This window comes from Rhinatrema bivittatum, chromosome 5 (assembly GCF_901001135.1).
Source record: "Rhinatrema bivittatum chromosome 5, aRhiBiv1.1, whole genome shotgun sequence".
Classification (NCBI taxonomy): Eukaryota; Metazoa; Chordata; class Amphibia; order Gymnophiona; family Rhinatrematidae; genus Rhinatrema; species Rhinatrema bivittatum.
In genome coordinates, this window is record NC_042619.1 from 123,321,416 (window position 1) to 123,343,971 (window position 22,556).

At 42.6% G+C, this 22,556-nt stretch overlaps 1 protein-coding gene across 2 annotated transcripts in view; it reads right to left on the reverse strand.

Moving 5' to 3' along the window:
* Window positions 1-450: 450 nt before the first annotated feature.
* The window catches only part of NUDT15 (nudix hydrolase 15), a 29,650-nt gene continuing 7,544 nt past the window's right edge, over window positions 451-22,556 (reverse strand). The window contains exons 2-4 of one of the 2 annotated variants that reach the window (XM_029602873.1): window positions 18,462-18,658; window positions 11,584-11,651; window positions 1,035-1,170 (exon numbers count right to left, since the gene is read on the reverse strand). In XM_029602873.1, the coding sequence (XP_029458733.1) occupies window positions 11,605-11,651; window positions 18,462-18,658 (244 nt within the window). In that variant the 3' untranslated portion in view covers window positions 1,035-1,170; window positions 11,584-11,604. Of the gene's footprint in view, window positions 1,171-11,583; window positions 11,652-18,461; window positions 18,659-22,556 lie in introns of both variants that reach the window. The other variant, XM_029602872.1, reaches the window with a different exon arrangement.

Consider the following 22,556-nt stretch of genomic DNA (forward strand, 5'->3'; position numbering starts at 1 on the left):
TCCTCTAGCCCAGAGCTTTCCAAAGTGTGTGTCGCCCGCTCCACATAGCAGCAGGGAACTACAGCAGGAAGGTGGGCGGGGCCATGTTGGAGCTTGCCTCACCACGGCCCGAAGAAAAGGGTCACGTTCACTCCTCCTCCTTCCTGCCTGCGCAGCCCCGGTTGAGAAACGTTGCCGGAGCCGCGGGGGCAGGAAGGAGGAGAACAGGGGCTTCCCCCGGTGGGCCGGCCACTCCCATCACGTGTTTGTTTTTATTTTTTTAAACAAGGATTCCCACCAAAGAAAATAAGAAGGGTTGCTGCGGCCCAAAAAAAAAAAATCTACAAAATAAAAGTACATGGAACACATAAAAGGACAACTTCTAGGTTCTGGAAATGTACTGTCTCATACACTAAGTGTCCACTTTAACTGTTTACAAGGTTAGAAAAAATATACCAAAGCAATGTATACTTAGTTTTCAAGATTTGTTTTGTCTTTTATCCACTACTTGCATAAAACAGGAACCATACCACAATGTGGATACGGGGCCATGATCGTCTAAGTCTGCCTGTAACAGAAATCTTAGCAGTCATAAAAATAAAGCAACTGAATAATTACATGAAATTAAATCTGAGAGATCATTAAAAGGAAAAGTTTTACTTGAGGCACAAAAATTACATGAGAGCAAAATAACAAAAATGTTTTAACAGTTACCAGCTTTTGATAGCAGTTTCTGAGGTTCCCCCCTTCCAAGTTGCAATTACTGAGGAATTGCAAACATTATTACACTGTCTTGGAAATTCAAGAAAGGGTTACTGATGTAGGATGAAGGAAGCAAAGAAAATAGATTCATTCATCTGTCCAAAAACCAGGAGAACAAACTGGAAACGGCCATTTTTTCCTGAATGTAACTAAATTCTCCTGTACTCAAGCAGGCTAAAATGTTTTTACTTAATATAAGGAGGGGTATAGTTTTCCTTCTTTGCGTCTGTCCAAGTATAATGGCATGGAAGCAAATGGGAAGAGTACAACATGCTATGGATTATGCTAGCTAGTGGTGAATCATCGTATGTGCTCCAAGGTGCTGAAAATCTTCACTGAAGGGATTATAACCTTGTTGCTTTAAACAGGTCAAACCCCAGAACAGCTGGTCTTCGGGTGGAAATTCTTCCCATTTGACCCATTCCCAACCTGTAAATGGAAAAGACAGCCTAAGAACAATTTAGATAAGAGGGATAGGGTGGGAGCAAAAATGACTAAACATTCCCATTCACCCCACTCCCCATCCCATGACCACCATAAGCAAAAAAAAAGATTAAACCACGTGGACTACATCATATAAATGGAGATACACGTTTTCACCAAGCCAGGCTAGGCATGTTGTCCTGTTTTCTTCTTTAATGCAAAAGCTGGAAATTAAAAATATTAAAATAGGGCATATTTTGATTTTACATGAACACATTTTAAGAATGGCGTTATCGTTAATGAAGTTTGTTGTCACAGATCAGTCACTTCTGGCGTTTCAACACATTAATATTTTTTGTCACCATAAACATGCAAGAGTCCTTGCAATAAGATCTTTACAGGAGAAAGAATGAAGGTCAAAAAAGAAAAAAGCCTTAGGATGCAGATGTATCTCAATTTATATGAAAGCAATCCTCTGTACAGATCCAGAAAATTATATGTCTCCGAATAAGGAGCAACTGAGCGAGTATCATCAAATGGCCTAGTGCGAGAGAGGAAAGGTACAGCAGCAAAATGGTAAAATGCACAATTTGCATGAGCCCAGCCTTATGTTCCATAGTTTAACTCCTTGAGTACGTGCCAGGTTCTTATGGCCTGGATTGGCCACTGTTGGAAACAGGATGCTGGGCTTGATGGACCCTTGGTCTGACCCAGTATGGCATGTTCTTAATATAATGGAAAAAATGTTTACATTAGCCAAATACATGGAAATGTAGTAGAACATTCTGAGTTCAGCATTTAGCATGGTAAAAAAAAAATAAAAATTATGAACAAGGATCCCTAACTCCCATTGCAAGTCACTTGTGTTACTCATATATAAAATTGCTGTCTCTCCCACCAAAGCCATAACTAACCTATAACACCTGAGGTAGAAGAGATAACCATGTAACTTAGCAGCAGCATGAAAAGGTTATAGCTGTGAGTAAGCAGCCCAGGTACATTTTTTTCATACTTTCGGTTTGTTGAATTACAAATATCTTGTAAATATCATTCACATCATATATCATCATCGCTTATTTAAGACATGCTTTTGAAGCTGGGGAATTAAACCATGTTATAGATTTTAAAAAATGATTTATATGATGTCATTCAATAGTTCACGCTGGCTGGTACAGTAGTACAGTAGTCAGAGGCAGCTCTCTCATCCCAAGCTAGTACCAGACAGTGGAATGCAGGCTGCAGAATGAAACAGAGTGAGAACTCCCAAAGTAAGAATGCATTATGAAAAAAAACTACATTTCCCAAGTTTCCTGAGAGGGACTTTGACCAATGGCGATCTGAGGGTGGAGTCCCAGAGTGTAGAGAGGGCAGGGACTCTAGTCTCTCCAGCACCATAGGTGAAATGAATTGGGAGATGTGCCAGTTGGAGTAGGAGTCCTACCAGAGAACAAAAGTGTTTGAGCCGGGCTTGGAGCAATGAGAGGAAGCTCCAGAGGAGATGGAGATGACAACACATCAGAGCAACTCAGATATAGATGTTGACTGAGGTCAGAGTACTATGTGCCTGTTTGTGTGTTTTGTGATCAGAGAACTGTTGCTAATGGAATTGTTCCTGGGATAAAGGTCTGCTAGAACTTGTGTATTGATTTTGGTTTTTCCGGTTTTCTTTTTTTGTCCAGAGGCTGTAGGTTTGGGGCTGAGCTTGCATTATTATGCACAATTTGTGAGGAGAAGGAAAGAGATATGTTTCTTGAATATCCAGGTTTGAGCATTGTTTCTGTGAAGAATTTTTTTTTTTTTGGCATTGCAAGAAACTGAACTACTAGTTAATCTCAGAGCAGCAGGTTTTTGAACAAAAAACTAAATTGATATTTTGTTGGCTTTAAAAAGAAACTGAACTACTAATTAATTCCTGTGTTCTTCCCTGTTGCTAGGAGATTTTGATACTCTTGGTGCGCTTTGAACAAGACAACCGCTATTTCCTGTGTTTTTACTTGCTGCTGAAGAACTGAACTGCTAATCAATCCATGCGTTCTTTTTTTGCTGTTGGAGGCTAGGGTTAGCTAATAGGTAAACTGCCAAGTGCTTTCTGAGTTTGCTTTTTTCCTCTGGCTTCTCGAAGCAACAGGGACCAAGCCAGAGATTAACCAATGAGTTTATTAGGGACTTGATCCAATACAGCATGAGTTGGATTTTACCTAAGTTATAGTGTGGCAGCTCTGCAGAGGAGAACTGGCTGTTGAAGGTGCAATCTTAACACTACTATATAGGATACATTAGAGACCGTACTTTTATGAGCAGTGTTAGATAGTAGTTCCAGCTAGTTAGGACAGAAGAGTACTATATCATAATTGCAATACAGATACTGGTTTTAAATCTATATATATATATATATATATGTATCTATATATATATCTATCAATTAAACAGGTTCAGTCAGGCTGATGAAGCAGATTATTTGGGGTTAATAGCATGGGATTTGTATACAAACTGTTCTTTTTTTTAGTAAGGTTCATGTTGCTGGTTGGCATCAAAGACTGCCTATTAAAGCCAATATTTCACTAGTTTTCTGAAGGAGAATAGGTCCTCAGCACGCCCAATATGGGGTGTTAGTTTCACAGAGTTGGGACTGATGCTGCAAAGGTTCTCTTCCTCGTGTTAAGACACATTTGATTGGGGGGAAATGGCACCACTATGTGAGTCTATGATAGTGAACATAGGGAGCAAGTGTATGTGTGTGGGGTAGATAGGCACTAGTTCTTTAAGGATTCTGAAGGCTAGGGTTAGGAGTATGAATTTGGTATAGTAGAGTGTTGGGAACCAATGTAAGGTTTTTTAGGATAGGAACTGTGTTCAAATTTGTTTACATTCATTGTCAAGCAGGCTACAGCAATTTTTATGAGTTGTAGGTGGTGATTTAAGGCATTAGGGATTCCAGCATAGAGCGAGATGCAATAGTTAGGCAGGAGAGTAGAGTGGCTCCATCATCCAAGGAGAGGTCAGAGAGGGTGCAGCAGATGGAGATGGAAGAAGCCATTCTAGTCACTCTTGGACCTGGGTATGGTGGTGAGTTGAGTCCAAAATGAAGCGTAAATTCCAGATTTTAGGAGCTAAGGGTTTGCTTTGTTCTGTGAAGGTTCACTTTTGGGTGAGAGTGGTTGGGTTTGCATTTCCTGATCCATACAATTCCTGGTTTTTAAATTTTTGGCTTAATTTGTTTTGGTACAGCCAGTTTGCAATTTTTTTCCAGGAAGTTGGCAACATTGCTAATGGCAATGTATTGGTTTGTGTTGAGTGGGATCTGTAGCTGGTTGTCAACGGCATAGGAGTATGTAATTTGGCAGTTCCGATACGTTTGCTCAGAAGAGCCATACAGAGTTTGAATAGGGTTGGCGGTGATAGGATGGAACCTTGTTGAACACCACAGAAGAGCAAGTGAAGCTCCGATAAGAGTTGCTCCCGGTGCTACAGTTTGGGTGCAGCCATAGAGAAAGGAAGGGGTTTGGGCAAGTACAGGGCCAGCTTCTCCTAGTTTGCTTAATTGGGTGATAAGGAGATTGCGGTCTACTGTGTCAAAGACTGCTAAAAGGACTAGAAGTATTAGTAAGGCTGATGGTCCATAGTCTAGGCAGAGTTGAAATTTGTCCACCAGGATTATTGCTGTGGTATGGCTGGAAGCCAAATTAATGAGGGTTTAGGGTGTAGGTGGTGATCAGATGAAAAGAGAGTTGTAGTAACACTGCTTTTTAAGTGATTCTAAGAATAGGAAGTTTGAAATTGGATGGTGGTATTTCAGGTCATTTGGGTTGAAGTTGGATTTTTTCAGTGTAGGCTGTACTATGGCTCTTTTTAGAAAAACAAAAGCAAGACCGATGCCTTGGAAAGTAAATTTATTCAATACAATAATGCCCGACTCCGGCCGAGTTTTGCCCTTTCGGCTGCATCAGGGGCTGTAAAAAGTAACAATTAAATGTATATATTACATATATATAAGAATAAAATCAATAAATCAAATGACTCAATGTATAAATTAAAACTTACATTACGATCAAGCAAAATGTATAAAATCCATTCAGTCAGACCGAATATTCTACACACACAAAATACCACAATATAAGGAAGGGAGCCAACATATCACATGTATTCGATAAGAACAGAGAAAACTGTGCCACACATAGTTTAAAAATTAATCTAAATCGATCAAAATTTGAAAAAATTAGGGCAACAATTACCTTAAAATTGGAGGGTCACGTGGGATGCTGAACTAAGGAGCGAGGTGCTCCGGGCTCGCTCATAAATCTACCGGCATCGATACGATATCGGGCTCTGCCCTAACCGATAGACCCACTAACAGAAGGAGGTACATGTCGATTGTATATTTCATGCACAAATCCCTACAAACAATCCCTACAAACAATGACAGCTGATGGGGTGAAAATGGTGCTGGAAGATCTGGGGCCCCGTATAGATCAGGCGGAGGGCCGGATCGCAGTTATAGAGGATGACGAGGTTTCTGCCATCAGGAAGCTGGCCACGCAAGAAATGGCACTTAAAGCCTGCCAGGACAAACTGGATGACCTCGAAAATAGATCGCGACGAGATAATTTGCGGTTTTTAGGCATCCCGGAGTCGATATCAGATGGCTCTCTGGGTGAGTTCTTGGAGGGCTGGCTGCCAGGGGCAGTGGGCCTGGCGGAGCTAAAGACCGATTTAAAGATTGAACGTGCCCACATGGTTGGTCCCCGAAATAGTGCGGACCCCTGACCCAGGATTGTGCTGGCCAAAATTCTCAACTATGCGCACAAGAACAAGGTATGGCTGGCGTATCGGAAGGCTCCGGAGGTGGTCTACCAGGAGAAGTGCATTCAAATTACCCAGGACTATTCAGTCCGGGTCTCACAGATGCGCAGAAAATTCTCACCCGTGTGCTCCCAACTCGTTGCTAGACAAATTAAGTTCACGCTTCAGTATCCGGCCACCTTGCGAATTTGGCGAGACGGCAAAATGACTGTTTACAACTTACTGGAGGAAGCTCAGGCCTTCCTGCAGCAGATGGCTGCATGAGCGTCGGGTAAACCCAGAAGCCTGAGGACGGGGTTTCAGCGGCGGGAGGTTTTTTTTTTGCTGGTAATGTGATGCACAGCTTCAGATTTGCTTTTGCCTGACTTTCTTGTGTTGCCCAACTCTAAACTGCAGAAAACAGAGCTGGACATGAAGGGCTAGCCCAGTTGGAGTGGGTCATTGCTGGCTGGCATGAGAAGAAGATGGTCTAGCAGGCCTGCATGACGCACATGGTCGAGCTGTGCAAGCAGGGGGACAACATGGGTGCAGCCCGGGCCTGTCAGTAGACGAACGGCAGCTCTTCTTGGACTGGGACCAATTGGACGTTGCAGTCCTTATGTCCTATTGCATAATGGATGTGCTCGGACCCCTGAATGCATGCTGAGCATAGGGGGCCACAGTAGTTATTCTTTCTTGTTGATAGTTTTGTGGCATGTTATTTGGGGGCGGGGTGCCCTACCATTCCTAGATGTGCCTTGCTCAACTCCTTCGGGGGTTGAGGCCATGGGACTTTGGAAGAGGGGGGGTAGGAGCAGGGGACAGGGTGTGGGCATGGTGTGCGTGGGAAAAGTATTGGGTATATACTACCGAGCTGTGTGAGTTTTTGCATGAGGAAGGTTAGGCTGGGAGCCTTTCTCATCACAATATGTTGGGTATCTGAGATGAACGCAGAAAACGGGGGGCCGTGTCATGATTAAATTGACATCCTGGAATGTCAACGGCCTGGGGTCTCCTATTAAGTGCAAAAAAGTTTTAACCTGTCTAAAGAAACTGAGGGTGGAAGTGGCATGTTTACAGGAAACGCACATGAACGCGCAGGAAAGCCACAAATTGAAAAGAGATTGGGTAGGGCAATGTATTTTTGCTGAGGCTAAAGGCCATAAGGCTAAGGTATCTATCCTTATTCATAAATCCACAGATCTTGTAATCAATAAAACACTTGTAGACATGGAGGGCAGACACGTAGTGGTTATTGGTAAATGGCATGAGACGGATGTCACGATCTATGCACAGTTTCTTTGTTGAGATAGCCAATATACTTCTTACTCACATGTTGGGTTGCCTTTTGGTAGCAGGAGACTTTAATTGTGTACATGATCCAGTTCTGGACAAATCCAAGGCTAGTGGTGCAACTTGTGGGAGCAAGAAGCGTGGAGTGGGGTTCTTATGTTCTCAGTTAGGTCGCCTGGATATTTGGAGGGTGTTGCACCTGACAAAAAGAGATTTCACCTTTTTCTCGAATCCCCATGGGACCTTTTCCCAAATCGATTATATTCTCATGCATAAAGGGGCATTCTCCCTAGTAGATACGGCAGACCTTGGGATGCCGGTCATCTCTGACCATTCCCAGTCTCGATCACCCTTAAGCTGGGAGCCCGGCCGGTGGGGGAAACTATCTGGTGGTTTCCTGCGTATTTGAGAGATAAGGAATTCCAGAAATTCCTGAGGGAAAAATGGTCAGAGTATAAAGTACATAATGTTCAGCATGTAACAGACCCCCTTTTATTTTGGGAGGCAGGAAAAGCGGTCTTAAGAGGAGAGATAATAGGGTATCTGAGTACGAGGGCCAAAAGAATGTCCAGGGACATCCTGAGGCTGGAAGCCCAATATAAAGTGGCCAGGGCTACGGTTTTGGTCTCTCCGACAGACACTAACAGACGCCAGCTCTATAGCGTTCTTAATCAACTTAATAACCTGCTCCATCTAAGGGCTCGTAAGGCATTGCAAGCAGGGCAGCATAGTTTTTTTCAATACGGCAACAAGATAGGCAAACCGCTTGCGAACTTAGTCAGGGCCGCGAGACCAGCTACGGTAATACACTCTATGCAGACACGGCAGGGTAGTCGGGTCTCAAAGGCTAACGAAATGGGGGAGGTGTTCCGCTCATTTTATGACGGCTATATGCGACAGAGACCTCTGGAGGGCGGGCGGAGGAAGAGCCTTTTTTGGGTATATAGACTTACCCACTCTATCGGCTGCACAGAGGGAGTTTTTAAACTGACCAGTTCAAACGTTTGAAGTCTTACAAGTGCTTAGTCAGATGGTGGCGGGGAAAGCCCCTGGCCCGGACGGGCTGTTGTACGACTTTTATAAAATTTTGCATGAACAAATAACAGTGCCACTTACAAATTTTTACACGGCAGGGCTCCATAGGGGTCAGTTCCCAGGGGATTTCAACAGTGCTCACATCATTGTGCTGCCCAAAAAGGGAAAGGACCCTAACCTCCCAGAAGCTTACCGCCCAATTTCCCTCTTAAATAGTGACCTTAAAATTCTCGCGAAGGTCTTAGCAGGCAGACTTAATCTTTTACTGCATAAATTAATATCGGAGACCCAAGTGGGATTTGTGAAAGGGAGAAACGCTATGGGGCATATTGTTAAACTGCTGTTGGCTATGCGTTTTTGTCAAACGGACAACAGAGTGGCACTGGTGGTGGAGTTTGACGCAGAAAAAGCGTTCAACAGAGTGGATTGGGGATACCTTTTCTCAGTACTGCGGAGATATTGTTTCTCGGGTGAATTCCTGGGGTATTTGCAGTTGTTATATGATGAGCCCTCCTCTCAAATTATAGTCAATGGGATACAGTCGGAGAAAGTGATGCTCCAACGGGGAGTAAGGCAGGGTTGTCCCTTATCCCCACTACTCTATATCCTATCTATTGACCCGTTACTGAGAAAGACAGAGCATCATAGGGACATCCGGGGCTTCATGAGGGGGGAGATAAACAATTCAAAATAGCCGCTTTTGCGGATGATGTGTTGATGTTTTTGACACACCTGGAAGCATTGGGCCTCCAAGTCCAATTCAGTAGGTTTACAGGGCTGAAAATCAATCGGGAAAAATCTGAGGCATTAGTTGTAACTGGTACCCTGCAACAGATGTGGCGGAACGGGTTTCTGTTACATTGGGCTCCAATTATGATCAAGTACTTGGGCGTAATGATTCCAGCGGACTTGCGTCAGCTCTACCACGTGAATATCAAGCCCAAGGTCAAAAGTACCTTGGAAATGCTACTGAGCCAGCAGACGTTGCCTATCTCTCTGTTGTGCTGAATACATTTATATCAAATGATCATACTGCCTAAGTGGCTGTATGTCCTTCAGATGCTTCTACTCTGTTTAAATAGGACTGATATCCAAGCAGTAAATGGGGCGTTAAGCAGGTTTCTTTGGGATGGTTAAAAACCTTGAATATCCTTGCCGGCGCTCCAACGGGCACCGGGTGAGGTGGGTTTGGGTTGGCCCAGTCTACTCGATATAACGTGGCCTGTAATTTGAGACTTTTAAGGGACTGGCTTTATGAGTCTTCCTACTTTGTCCCTTACTCTTATTTGTTGGCTTGGTATGGAGTCCCCTTGTTGAACCCGCTGGTCCATGCGGAGTTGGTTTGATTCCAACACGCTTTCGCTCCCATGTATTGCTGGAAACATGCAGGAAATCCTGGCAGAGGGTGGGTATGGCAACTGGTGGGGATTACGCCCTTGCTACACATCACACACACAACTCCTTTTTTCAGTCCGGGATTGGTGACACGGTTTTTCTCAGATGGAAACAAACAGGATTGACCTATGTTTATCAAATGATACATATGGACATGGGGGTGCTGTATAGTTTTTCTGAACTTCAGCAGCAATTATCCCTTCCCCAAACTGATTTTTTCGCCTACTTACAGCTTAGACATTTCTTGCAGTCACACAGAACCCAATGGCAGAATAAACAAGCTAGTTTATTTCTACAAAGCTTAGGATTTATTAAAAAGAATTGCAGGCCTGGCGTCTCCAGTTTTTATAAAGATCTAGAACCTCAGGCAGCAGGGAAGACCTTAAGTCATCTTTATAATAAATGGGCACAGTGGCCCACATTTTGCCTATCCGAGAAAGAGTTCATCTCCGTGTTCTATCCTATCATATCAGGGACATTACCACTAATGAACTGCTCCGTGAAACCCAATATAAATTTATAAGGAACGAGCTTACTAGTTTAAACTTACAGAGTCGCCATACTGCAGGAAATGCAAAGCCGTCGTGGGCACGTATTACCATGCCTTTTGGGACTGCCCAGTCGTGGGGACCTACTGGAAGGAGATTAAAGAGTATTGTTCTGAACTGTGGGGGCAGAACACACCTATGGAGATGGGACTATGGTTTTTTGTGGTGCCATTGAACTGGGCAAGTGTGCCACCCACTTTGCTGGCATTTATCCACAAGGCTGCCATAGTGGGTAAGCGGGTAATATTGTCTAGGTGGCTAAAGGATGATCCCCCGGCCAAGGAACACTGGTTTAAGGATATGGTGAATCTGTGCTCCCACGAAAGTCAGATTGCCCTGCATCACCCCGATAAGGTTCAGGCATGCAAGCTGGTGGTATGGCAGAAGTTTCAAGCTTATATCCAACCCAGTACGGTTACGCATTAAACATATGAGGAGCGGGGTCTGGGTACAAGCGATTATATCCTTGTTCCCTCCCCGCTCCAAGCCGTCCGGCCACCAGAGAACAAGAGGGCACCATGACACGTACCTATCTGGTATTGTGTTTGCCGGAGCCCAATTGGTGTCCCATTGGGGCTCTGTAATTAGTCTGATACAGGTTTCAGGGACTGCTTTCCCGGCTGGTTATACCACAGACTAGATGATACTCATGCATATACCATCCAATTTTTTGCTGTCATTTCCACTATCCGAGCCCCACGTAAGCTCACTCCCTGGGAGTTCCTCATCTCAGGGTCTGCATGTTAGCGAGGACTGAGGGGCGCAAGGTGGTGCTTCTTAATACATACCCACAACATACAAACTGTCCATACTGGGGAGGGGGGGTATAAAGTGTGCATCAGTTTATATGATACTATGTTATTGTTCCACAGGCCCCGAGGTACTATGGGGTTGGAGTTTTCACTACGATTTCATGTTACACCTGTTATTTCTTTCTTTTTTCCTCATTCTGTATCGATGGGCATGGTTACAAGTTAGTAGGAAAATGTATCCTGGAGAATGTGTTACCTTTTGTATAGAAAGATAATGAGGTTAATGTACAATGTTGGTGGACTGTTCCTATATTTTCTGTGGAATGCGAATTGTAAAAAATTTAATAAATAGATTTCGAAAAAAAAAATTGCAGACTCTACAAATGTGTTCACAAAGACACTTGTATAATGTAAATCTCAGCTAAAAAATGAATGAAAAGGACATACATATTAGGTGTTTGATTCTAAATAAATAAATTATTCTAAATATGTTTGCATGATGAATAAATATTTCCAAATTGATGCTAAATAAAACAATAAATCAGAGTTACTAAACTCACTATTGTCACGCTGTAATCTAAAATTACTGTTATATTTAAATGATATTGGATAATTACCTGCTTAGAATGGTTATAATGTTATTTTGGTGACCACTTTAAATTCGTGTCTTGATTACTCAAAGATTCTAAGGAATAAATCAACCAGACCATTCATTTATTTAGTTAATTAGATATGCAATCATATATTACATATTGCTAATTACCCAGTGATTTTATATTAGGAGTAGGAACAGACTTTAGTTCTCCACACCATATACATTAACTTCCTATTTAAATTAAAGATGTAATTCCTATTTGACTTCTTATACATTAACTTCCTACTTATTTTAAAAATGAAATTAATTAAAACTACACCATTCAGACGGTATACATAGATGGTCTTATACACATTTTACTAATTTACATCTCTGAAGCAATATGCCGCTGTGTGTGGCTTAATTATAGCACCCTGTAGCATTACTCACACTTATACAAACAATTGTTGATAGAAAGATTTCTTGAGGTAACTTCGTCCTAACTTGGCCCAATGATTAATAAGTTACTTATTTAAAATGTTATAATTTGAGTAGGATTATTACATAATTAAATTAGTAAAATGTGTATAAGACCATCTATGTATACCGTCTGAATGGTGTAGTTTTAATTAATTTCATTTTTAAAATAAGTAGGAAGTTAATGTATCTGGCCCCCAAACACTCATTTCCCCCTCCCAGCACCTTGCTGTAGCCAGCTGAGTGCTACACTCCCTTTCTGCTGCTGCACAGAAGCTTCCTTGGTCACCAGTGATGCTGTTGCTTGCTGCAATGCCGTGCCGGGTCTGCCTATGTGCTCCTGTGAACATTTGCAGCTCTGGGTACGCCTGAGATGGACAGGCCTCATCGGCAGCAGCAGCAGCCAATCACTGCAACAGCAGAAGTCCCACCCACCAAGCCCAAAAAAACACGATTGACTGGAAAAAACGTCCAATTAGAAGCAACCGCACGCAGGAGCGGATACACATGGCCTTGGCCAGCATTCAGGTTGTAACTCAAAACTAAAATTTTGATTGTAACCCAAGTTGTTTGTAAGTCAAGCCGATTGACACTCGAGGGTTCACTGTATATATGTAATATATACATTTAATTGTTATATTTGTTACTTTTTACAGCCCCTGATACAGCCAAAAGGGCGAAACTCAGCCGGAGTCGGGCATTATTGTATTGAATAAATTTACTTTCCAAAGCATCAGTCTTGCTTTTGTTTTTCTCACATCCGTGGCTACTCTAGACTGACTTCCGCTTTGCTTTTTGGGACCTTCCTTATCTATGGCTCTTTTTAGGCAGCTTGGAAGAGGGGCTTTTGCAAATGATGCAATGGTGACAGTCTGGATGTGATGTAGCAGTCAGGATTTGGCTTGTTTGACAAGCCAGGATAGTATGGGTCTTCCAGGCAGGTAAGTCACAGAATGGAGGGCAAGGAGTCAATGTCATCTTCAAGTAGTGGGTTAAAGTTTGAGGGAGCAAGATGATATAGTTTGCTGCGTTTATAGTAGGCCTTCTATCAGTGTCTTGTCTAATTCAGATTGGATGCCTGAGACCTTCTCTGTGAAGATCACAGCTAGATTATTGCAGTGGGTCTCAGCTGTGAAGGAGGGAGGCAGAGGTGGTGTGGTTAGAATTATGTGGTTTTCTGGTGTTTATTTATAATTTGTAATAGAAACATAGAAACGATGGCAGAAAAGGACCAAATGGTCCATCCAGTCTCCCCAATAAGCTTATGGTAGTTTGTGGTGTGCCGAGCAGGTTACCCCATGCTTATATGTTTTCCAGACCATGAAGGTCAGGGCCCTCATTGGTTGCTGTTTGAATCCAGTTCCCTGTTACCCCCCTGTGCTTATCAGTTTCCCACACTAGCCCTCGATGATTTGATGTTGAATCCAATTCCCTGTTATGCCTTGCTGTTGAAGCAGAGAGCAATGTTTGAGTTGCATCAAAGTAACAGTCTTATTGGTTAAGGGTAGCAGCCGTTACATCAGCAAGTTACCCCCATACTGGTTTCCTCAGACCATAAATGTTGAGGCCCTCTGTTGCTGAATGAATCCAGTTCCCCTTTTTCTCCTGCCATTGAAGCAGAGAGGTATGATAGAGTTGCATCAACAGTATCAAGGCTTATTGGTTAAGGGTAATAACCACGAACTGCAAGGCAACTGCACCACGGAAAAAGAAAGAGTGACTGAAGGGGGACCTCGTATGGACGCACGGATAGCTGCATGCTGGGCATGCTCAGTGTGCTGGTCAAAGCTTCTAGAAACTTTGACAAAAGTTTTCCATGCTGGGCTCCTTCAGATGATTTCACCCACATGTGAGGACTACCATCCTGCTTGTCTTAGGAGAATAACCGCCACACCATCAAGTTACTACATGCACTCCTTTCTTCATTTCCATCCTTTAGCCTTTAGGGTTCCACAGTATTTATCCCATGCCCTTTTGAATTCTTTCACTGTTTTGGTTTTCACCACCTCCTCCAGAAGGGCATTCCAGGCATCCACTACCCTCTCCTTGGAGTTTTGTTTCGTGACCTCTAGCTCTTCTGATTTCTTTCCAACAGAAAAGGTTTGACGTTTGTATATCATTAAAATCTTTTAGATAACTGAAGGTCTGTATCATATTACCCCTGTGACTCCTCTTTTCCAGTGTATACATATTTATATCCTTCAGTTTCTCCTCATAGGTTTTATGATACTGACCTCACACCATTTTGATAGCTCTTCTCTGGACCGCCTCCATCCTGCCTCTATCCGTTTTGAGATAAGGACTCCAGAATTGACCACAATACTCCAGGTGAGGCAACACCACGACATTGTCCGACTATAAACGCACCCTCCATCTCTACAAAAACTCCATCCTACGGACAAAAAGAGACTTCTACGCCAGCAGAATTCACGATCTACAATTTGACGCCAAGGCCCTGTTCTCCTACGTTTCCCAACCCACAAAATCCTCTGCCCCTTCTATCCCAGACGATCAGGCTCAATCCAAAGCAAATGAGCTAGCACTCTTCTTTAAAAAAAAATAAATTGCAAACACACTAGCGCGCCTCCCCACCAACACAACCCCTCCCCCCCTAAATTCCAACACCCCATCTCACTCTGGAGCCAACTTTGACACCTTCAAATCCACAACCCCCCTGGAGATTGAGTCCCTACTCAAGAGGTTGAAACCATCCAGCCACCCGTCAGACCACATTCCAACAAAACTACTGCTTCTCATTCCAGACACTATCTCCAGATCTTTGGCCAACATCATAAACTGCTCCCTATCCCAAGGAATCTACCCTGACAGGCTAAAAACTGCTTCCCTTAAACCCCTTCTGAAGAAACCCAACCTAGACTCTAGAGAACTCTCCAATTTCCGCCCCATCTCTAATCTCCCTTTTCTTGCTAAACTCACGGAGAAATTGGTAAATACACAACTCTCAGACTACCTGGAGGAACACAAAATCCTCTACCCATCCCAATACGGCTTCCGTAAATCATTCAGCATGGAAACCCTCCTTATCTCCCTCTCAAACCACATCCTCATGGGCCTAGTCAAAGGGCTCTCATTCCTTCTAGTCCTTCTAGACATCTCTGCTGCATTCAACACCGTGAACCACGCCATCCTACTAAATCGCCTCTCAGACATCAGATTATCAGGATCGGTCCACAAATGGTTCAACTCCTTCCTCAACAACAGAATCTTCAAAGTCAAAATTAATAATAAAGAATCTCCCGACATCAAATCAGCCTTAGGCATACCCCAAGGCTCCTCCCTGTCACCTACCCTCTTCAACATCTACCTCCTGCCCCTTTGTCAGCTGCTCACAAACCTAAAATTAATACACTACCTCTACGCAGATGACGTACAGATTTTGATCCCCATAACAGAATCCCTCCCAAAAACACTCACCTACTGGGATAACTGCCTCCAATCCATTAACCACCTCCTCACCAGCCTGAACCTGGTTCTCAATGCGGCCAAGACCGAACTCCTTCTGATCTCCTCCGACCACACGGTCTTAACCCATCAGACACCCCCCAACACCCAGATCACGCAAGTAAGAGACCTAGGAGTTATCCTCGACAACCATCTGAATCTAAAGAAATCCATTAACACCACAACTAAGCATTGTTTTTATAAACTACAAGTTCTGAAAAGGCTCAAACCCCTCCTCCATTTTCAGGATTTTAGGACTGTCCTTCAATCCACGCTCTTCTCCAAGACAGACTACTGCAACGCTCTCCTCCTTGGGCTCCCCATCTCCTCCACCAAACCTCTACATATGCTCCAGAACGCAGCAGCTAGAATCTTAACCAACACCAACCGAGGAGCACACATCACTCCTATCCTCCAGAACCTGCATTGGCTGCCAATAAAATACAGAATCTTGCACAAGTCCCTCACCACAATCCACAAAATCATCCACAATCAGCTACAACTAGACCTTCAAATCCCACTCAAACTATACTCATCCTCAAGACCCATCAGAGAAGCATATAAAGGAACCCTTCAAGTCCCCCCAACTAAAGCCACGTGTCTATCAACTACCAAAGAACGAGCATTCTCTACAGCGGGTCCTGCCATTTGGAATAACATGCCCACAGACCTCAGACTGGAACCCTGCCCTCTAACCTTTCGAAAAAAACTTAAGACTTGGCTTTTCCTTCAAGCCTTCCCTTAACCGTCAATATACTACCTATTCAGACTCCGCTTACCTGACTAGAATCCCCGCCTAATTTCGGCAATATGTTTCTTATTTAGTTCCGCTGTCCTTTGTTTCTGGCTACTTAGCCCCCAAGTTCTATTTCCTTGTTCTTTGTAACTTTGCCTCTTTGTTAAATGGTTTATTAAGTTAATCCCCATGTTCACCGATCTGATATGAATCTATTCATGAATGTCGGTATAGAAAAGTATTAAATAAATAAATCACCACCTCCTTTTTCTTATGAGTTATTCCTCTCTCTATGCAGCCCAGCATTCTTCTGGCTTCAGTTATTGTCATTTTGCATCACCATCTTCAGATCGCCAGAAACTATCACCCCAAGATCCCACTCTTGGTCCATGAACATCAGCCTCCCCCCATCTCATACTGCTCTTTTGGATTATTGCGTCCCAGATGCATGACTCTGCACTTCTTGGCTTTGAATCCCAGCTACCAAGTCTTCAACTTCTCTTTAAGCCTTTGTAAATCACTTTTCATTCTATCTACTCCTTCTGGCATGTCCACTTTGTTGCAGATCTTGATATCATCCGCAAATAGACAAACTTTACCTTCTATCCCTTCCGTATGTTTTTCATGTTTGAGATATTGATGTATAAGTGAAATTATTCAACCTGGTGACATGATCTTGAGCTGCTCCTGAAGAAGCTTTTTTTGCAAAACACTGGCCTTTGTCAAGCTGTGATCATTGTTACTCTTTAATTTATTTTATCTGCAAGTAAACCTTTTTTAGAAAAAAATGTTTTTGAAAAAAAAAAAAAAGACTTTTACAATACGCAAATGATGTAGCAAACTGGGTGGCCCATTTACATAGGGGCACACCGTCAGGCTTGCTGATGCATGTATTATATTAGGCACTTACCACTTGGTATATTAGAGTCTAATTTGATATCTGACATTTTTTAATTTTGCCTTGTTTGGTGTTTTTGGTGTTATTGTTTTGGGCAATTTTTTTGGCTCTTTTTTGTGTTTTGACAATGTAAGAATGCTTGTCATCAGAGAATGAAGCATTGATTGGTTACATGCACTGTTAATGAAAGATATTAGAGATGAGCCCTGGGGGTTAAGGGGCAGATCGGATGAATAGAGGAACTGTGCCATAGCCATGTAAAATGTTTTTCTCTAATAAAGACAATGAAAGATGAAGTGCTGCATATCATTTTTTTCCTCTGTGAAATGGAAACTAAAAGTTGCTCAGTGGAGATGTTTAAATAACCAGGTACTCCACAGCTGCAATTAGGCTGGGAGGTTTGGTTTTTTTTTTTGTTTGGATGGTATATTTGACAAATCATTGATGCAGAATGTAGGCAAGATCTTGGTAAAAAGGAAGATTTATCAGCTTTAATTCAATGTTCTTGGAGAATAACATCATTGTGATGGTCAGATGGAGAAGCAATGTTTGCCAGTAGATTTAAGGGCTCCAGAGTATATGGGCAGCATAATGCAACACAGAGGTCACAGTGTTCAACATGGTCATTAAAAACCAAAAGGGAGGGAAAGAAGATCATACTACAAAGCAAGCTTTTTTTTTTTTTTTTTTTAAAAGGGACAGCAAGAGGGGTCTGATATTAGCATAGGGACTGGTGAGATAAGGAGGAAGTTAGAAGCCCACTCTGGGAGCAGCACGAATAAGAGAACAAAAATATAAATTTTGTAACATCCCCACCTATAATTCAATGCAGTTCTCCTAATGAGGGGAAGGGGAGTGGTTATTGAATAGTGACTGCAACCACAGGATCCATAAATACTAAGGGGGGGGGGGGGGGGAATAGATTTTATCACCATCCCAATTCCAGGATTTGTAGCACCTTTATGTACAATCACCTGCAGGATAATCCTCATATTTTAGGTGGAGTTAGTTTGAAAAGTTAGTCTCTACTCTAGAAAGTAGTAGAGGTCAGTGTGACAAATGACAAAGAACTAAAATATTTACACTGAGCCTGGAAGTGCCATTGCAGTCAAAGAGTAAGTGTGAGGCACAAGATCCTGCAGGATAAGAACAGAAGGTGCTATTGCATTCTACATGTGCTTGAGCCAGCAAAAACAGGATGACTGGTTAAGCTCAGATATGCACAGGAGCTAGAGCAGTTATCTGGCCTAAACCCTAAGGGAGAGAGAAAATGACCCCTTTTAATAGGTGGCTTACCAAAATCTCTTCCCATGGGACCAGTACCTAAAATATACAGCTCATGTCGTACCTTCATTTTTGTCAGGTTCTACATTCTTTGGTTCCGCTGTATAGTGCATATCCACCTCTCCTTTCATTATTATAGTGACATAATGGAAATTGTCCTTTAGGCTAACAGCATTCACCACCGAAGCAAAGCGAACATTTTCCAGGTGAATTTCTGTCTCTTCTAAAGTTTCCCTTTCAGCGCATTTCTCCCAAGACTCACTACAAAAAAACAAACAAATAAATAAATCTACAATTAATTAAAATAAGACTAAAAAACAACCTCCTGAGGTATTTATAGTTGATATACGGTACTCATGTCAAAAAGTTGACCAACTTTGCCCTAAGGCAGTTGACCAGAGAACTTATCAAAGCATAATTTTCCATGTACACCTGCCAACAAACAGGCACTGTAACATTACTCTATTAGTCACTGCATCATTGTGTTGAATACAGAGCATTCAATTTCAGATTTAATTGTAGTAACCAAAAAAAAAAAAAGTTTACCCTCACCAACTTTGCTAGCCTGAGATTAGCATAGGAGAGGAGAAAATTCAAATCATTATGTCATGGGACACATGATAATGCCTCAAATCCCCTTTAGAAGCATAAATACAATGGCAGAAAGAGATCATTCGGACCATCTTTTCTGCCCATCTTAACAACTGCTCAGCTCTACATTCCTTACCATACCCTCAGAGATAACCTGCGCTTGTCCCATACTCTCCCGAACCCATACACTGTTTCTATCTCCATCACCTCTACTGGGAGGCTGCTCCATGCAACCACCACCTTTTCTGCAAAGAGCTACCTCCCCAGATTACTCCTCAGTCCATTCCACCTTCACATTTATCCCATGACCCCTCACTTCAGTCTCCTCGCTGCTGAGGCCTGCCTTCTGTGCAACACCACCTCAAAATTATTTAAATTTCACAGTATTTTTTATTTATTTTTGTATTTTGCTTTTTGGCACCTCAAAGTGAATTACATTCAGGTTCTGTAGGTATTTCCCTGTCCTCAGAGGATTTACAGTCTAACAGTGTCATTCATCAAACTGCGTTATGGCATTAACGCACATGATAATTTTATTATCGCATGGTGCAAATGCAAATTTTTAGAAAGGGCGTGATTAATTTAAATGAGGGGCAATATTGCACTCAGAGAGAGAGAGAGAAAGAGAGAGACTATTTAGAAGGCCTTCATAGTATTCAACTATTTATATGCCTATAGGAAGGCCAGTATTGGTGGTGGTTTAGGGGCCAGTTTTGCATGCAGAGTGAGAGTACGAACTGCACAGTATACCTTGGTGAAGATTTGACATCATTTGGAGTGAGGAAAGTCTCACAAAGATGAGTGTTCTCTCGTCCTAGCTTGATGGATTCTAACAGGGCACTATCAAGCTAGGGCGAGAGAACACTCTAGAAATCTCATCTTTGTGAGACTTTCCTCACTCCAAATGTTGTCAAATCTTCACCATGGTGTATTGTTCAGTTCGTATGCCTCACTATGTATGTAAAACTGGCTCCTAAACCACCACCAACACTTCACCTTGAGCTATTAGCTGGCCTTCCTATAAGCTTATAAATAGTTGAATACTATGAAGGCCTTCTAAATAGTCAGTCTCTCTTGGCCTCTCTCTCAGCACTTTGTGAGCTGCGAAATAGGAAGTATCGTGGGGTGCGAAAAGTTAATCGCACCCTGCAATAGTACCTATGCAAAGCGCTATGTTACTACGTGGTGCAGAAATTCTAAAAATTACCCTAAACATTCCTTTCTCTTACCGCAGGTATTATTCATGCGATATTATAGCATTTTGATGAATCTAGGGGTTAATTTGTACATAATGCAATGGAGGATAAAGTGTTGTTCTCAAAGTCACAAGGAGCGGCAGTGGGATTTAAACCCTGGTTTCTAGGGTGGCCAACTGACCGGTTTTGAACCAGACAGCCCGGTTTTAAAGCTTGCTGTACAGTGTCCAGTTACAATGGGTAACCGGAGACTGTAAAGCCCAGTCAAGTAAGGGAGGGCTGGGCACCTCAAAAAACAATGAGCTAGCAGATGGTCAACATGGAGGCCCATGCGGGCGCAGGTGGACGGACTCACACAGCAGGAAGATTGGCAGGGCCATGGTGGAGCTCATCTCACCACAGCCCGAAGAAAAAGGTCACATCCAAACCTGCAGGTGCTCCTCCTTCTTCCTGTCTGTGAGGACCCAGAAGAAAAATGTTGCCGGAACCTCATGGGCAGGAAGGAGGAGGAGCAACAGCCACGTACAGAAGAGGAGCAGCATTTACGGGCCACCGCGGATCCCACATCGCAGTGGCCCAAGAAGAGGAGGAGGCCCGGCAGCAGGGCTGCTGCGGATCCCTCGTTGTGGCAGCCGAAGATCAGGGCCGCTGCAGCGTCCCATGAAGAGGAGGCCCAGAGGTGAGAAAAAGGCTGAGGGCCTGTAGAGTGGGTGTGTATATGAGAGTGAGTTGAAAGATTGTGTGTGAGGGCGAGTTGAGAGAATGTATGTGGGAGTGAGAGCCAGAATGTTTGCAGATACAGCATGTGAGAGCCTCTGTGTATGAGAGAGACAGCATGTCAGTAAAAGCCGGTGCTTGAGGAAGACAGCTTGTGGGAGTGAGAGAGTCTGTGAGTGAGAGTGAGACAGCATGTGCAAGAGAGACAGTGTGTATGTATGAGAGAGCATGTGAGAGCTGTGTATGTGTGAGACAGCCTCTGTGAGTGTATGTGTGCTGGCATGCATGTGTATGACAGCATGTGAGACACAGTGAGAATGCGTCAGCAAGCATGTGTGTGTGTGTGTGTGAGCATTTCCACTTCTTAAATTCTGCTTTGATTGAGCCTGTGAGTGATCATGTGTGTTAGAGAGTGCAAGTGTGTTATATTAGAGAGAAAAAAGAAAGTCTGTGCACACCCTCCACCCCTGACCAATGCACGATAACTTTTTTGATTTTATTTTTCCCTTTTCAGCCACTTAAGTGGATTTCATTCTCAGGATGACTGTAAAGAAAAGTTCCCAAGTATGGGGAGTGGAGGATATTTGTAATCATTATTTGTTTTAACTATTGGGTGTTAATTGATATGAATTCTGTTTTGAAGTATGTTGTCTGTGTTTAGGAATTTTTAGGAAATGTATTTTTAATTACTGGATGTTCTATTTGTCAGCTGTTTTGAAATATTCTTTTTATTTATGATTTTACTATTATGTTTTACTTTTCTTGATTATATGGTTTAATGTTTTATGAGGAATGGTGATGCTTCTGTTTTTCCATTATTGCACTGCATACAGAGTTCAGCTTGTAGTATCCAGTTCATTTTTTGTCAGCATACTTTCTATTTATACTTCATGATCTCTTTGTTTGTATTTAGTGAAGGTCTGGCTGTGTTCTGGCATGTTTGATCAAGATGAGACATTTATTCTGCTAGCATGTAGTTCAGTTTATTTACTTTCTAGATAGCTTTTAGATCCCTACAGCAGAAAAGAAGCTTGGCTTGGTCTGTTTTCCTTTAGGAGGTGTATTGCTGTCTGAGGGCATTCTTGCTTAATAACGAAGGCAAAATGAGAAGTGACATTTACAATCGGGAATAAAATCTATTTAGTTACCTTCCACATGCGGTACCAGCATTTGAGCTTTTTTTTTTTTTTGCCTTCCCCTTTTTCATTCATTTTTAATTCTGCCCAGCTCCCCGCAGACAACATTCCCAGATGGGTCCATGGAGACCCGGGGAGAGGAGTTCAATTGTTTTTTTGTAATTATTTTGATGATTATTTTTATACATCACTACTGCCATTAGTAGCATGGGATCTATTTAAAGTTTGGGTACTTGCCAGGTACTAGTAACCTGGATTGACCACTGTTGGAAATAATGTGCTTGATGGACTCTCGATCTGAACCAGTATGACAACTTATATATAGAAACATAGAAATGACAGCAGAAGAAGACCAAACGGCCCATCCAGTTTTCCCAACAAGCTTTGCACTTTTTTTTCTCATACTTATCTGTTACTCTTGGCTCTTAGTAACCTTTTGGTTCTATTTCCCTTCCACCCCCACCATTAATGTAGAGAGCAGTGTTGGAACTGCATCTAAGTGAAATATCTAGCTTAATC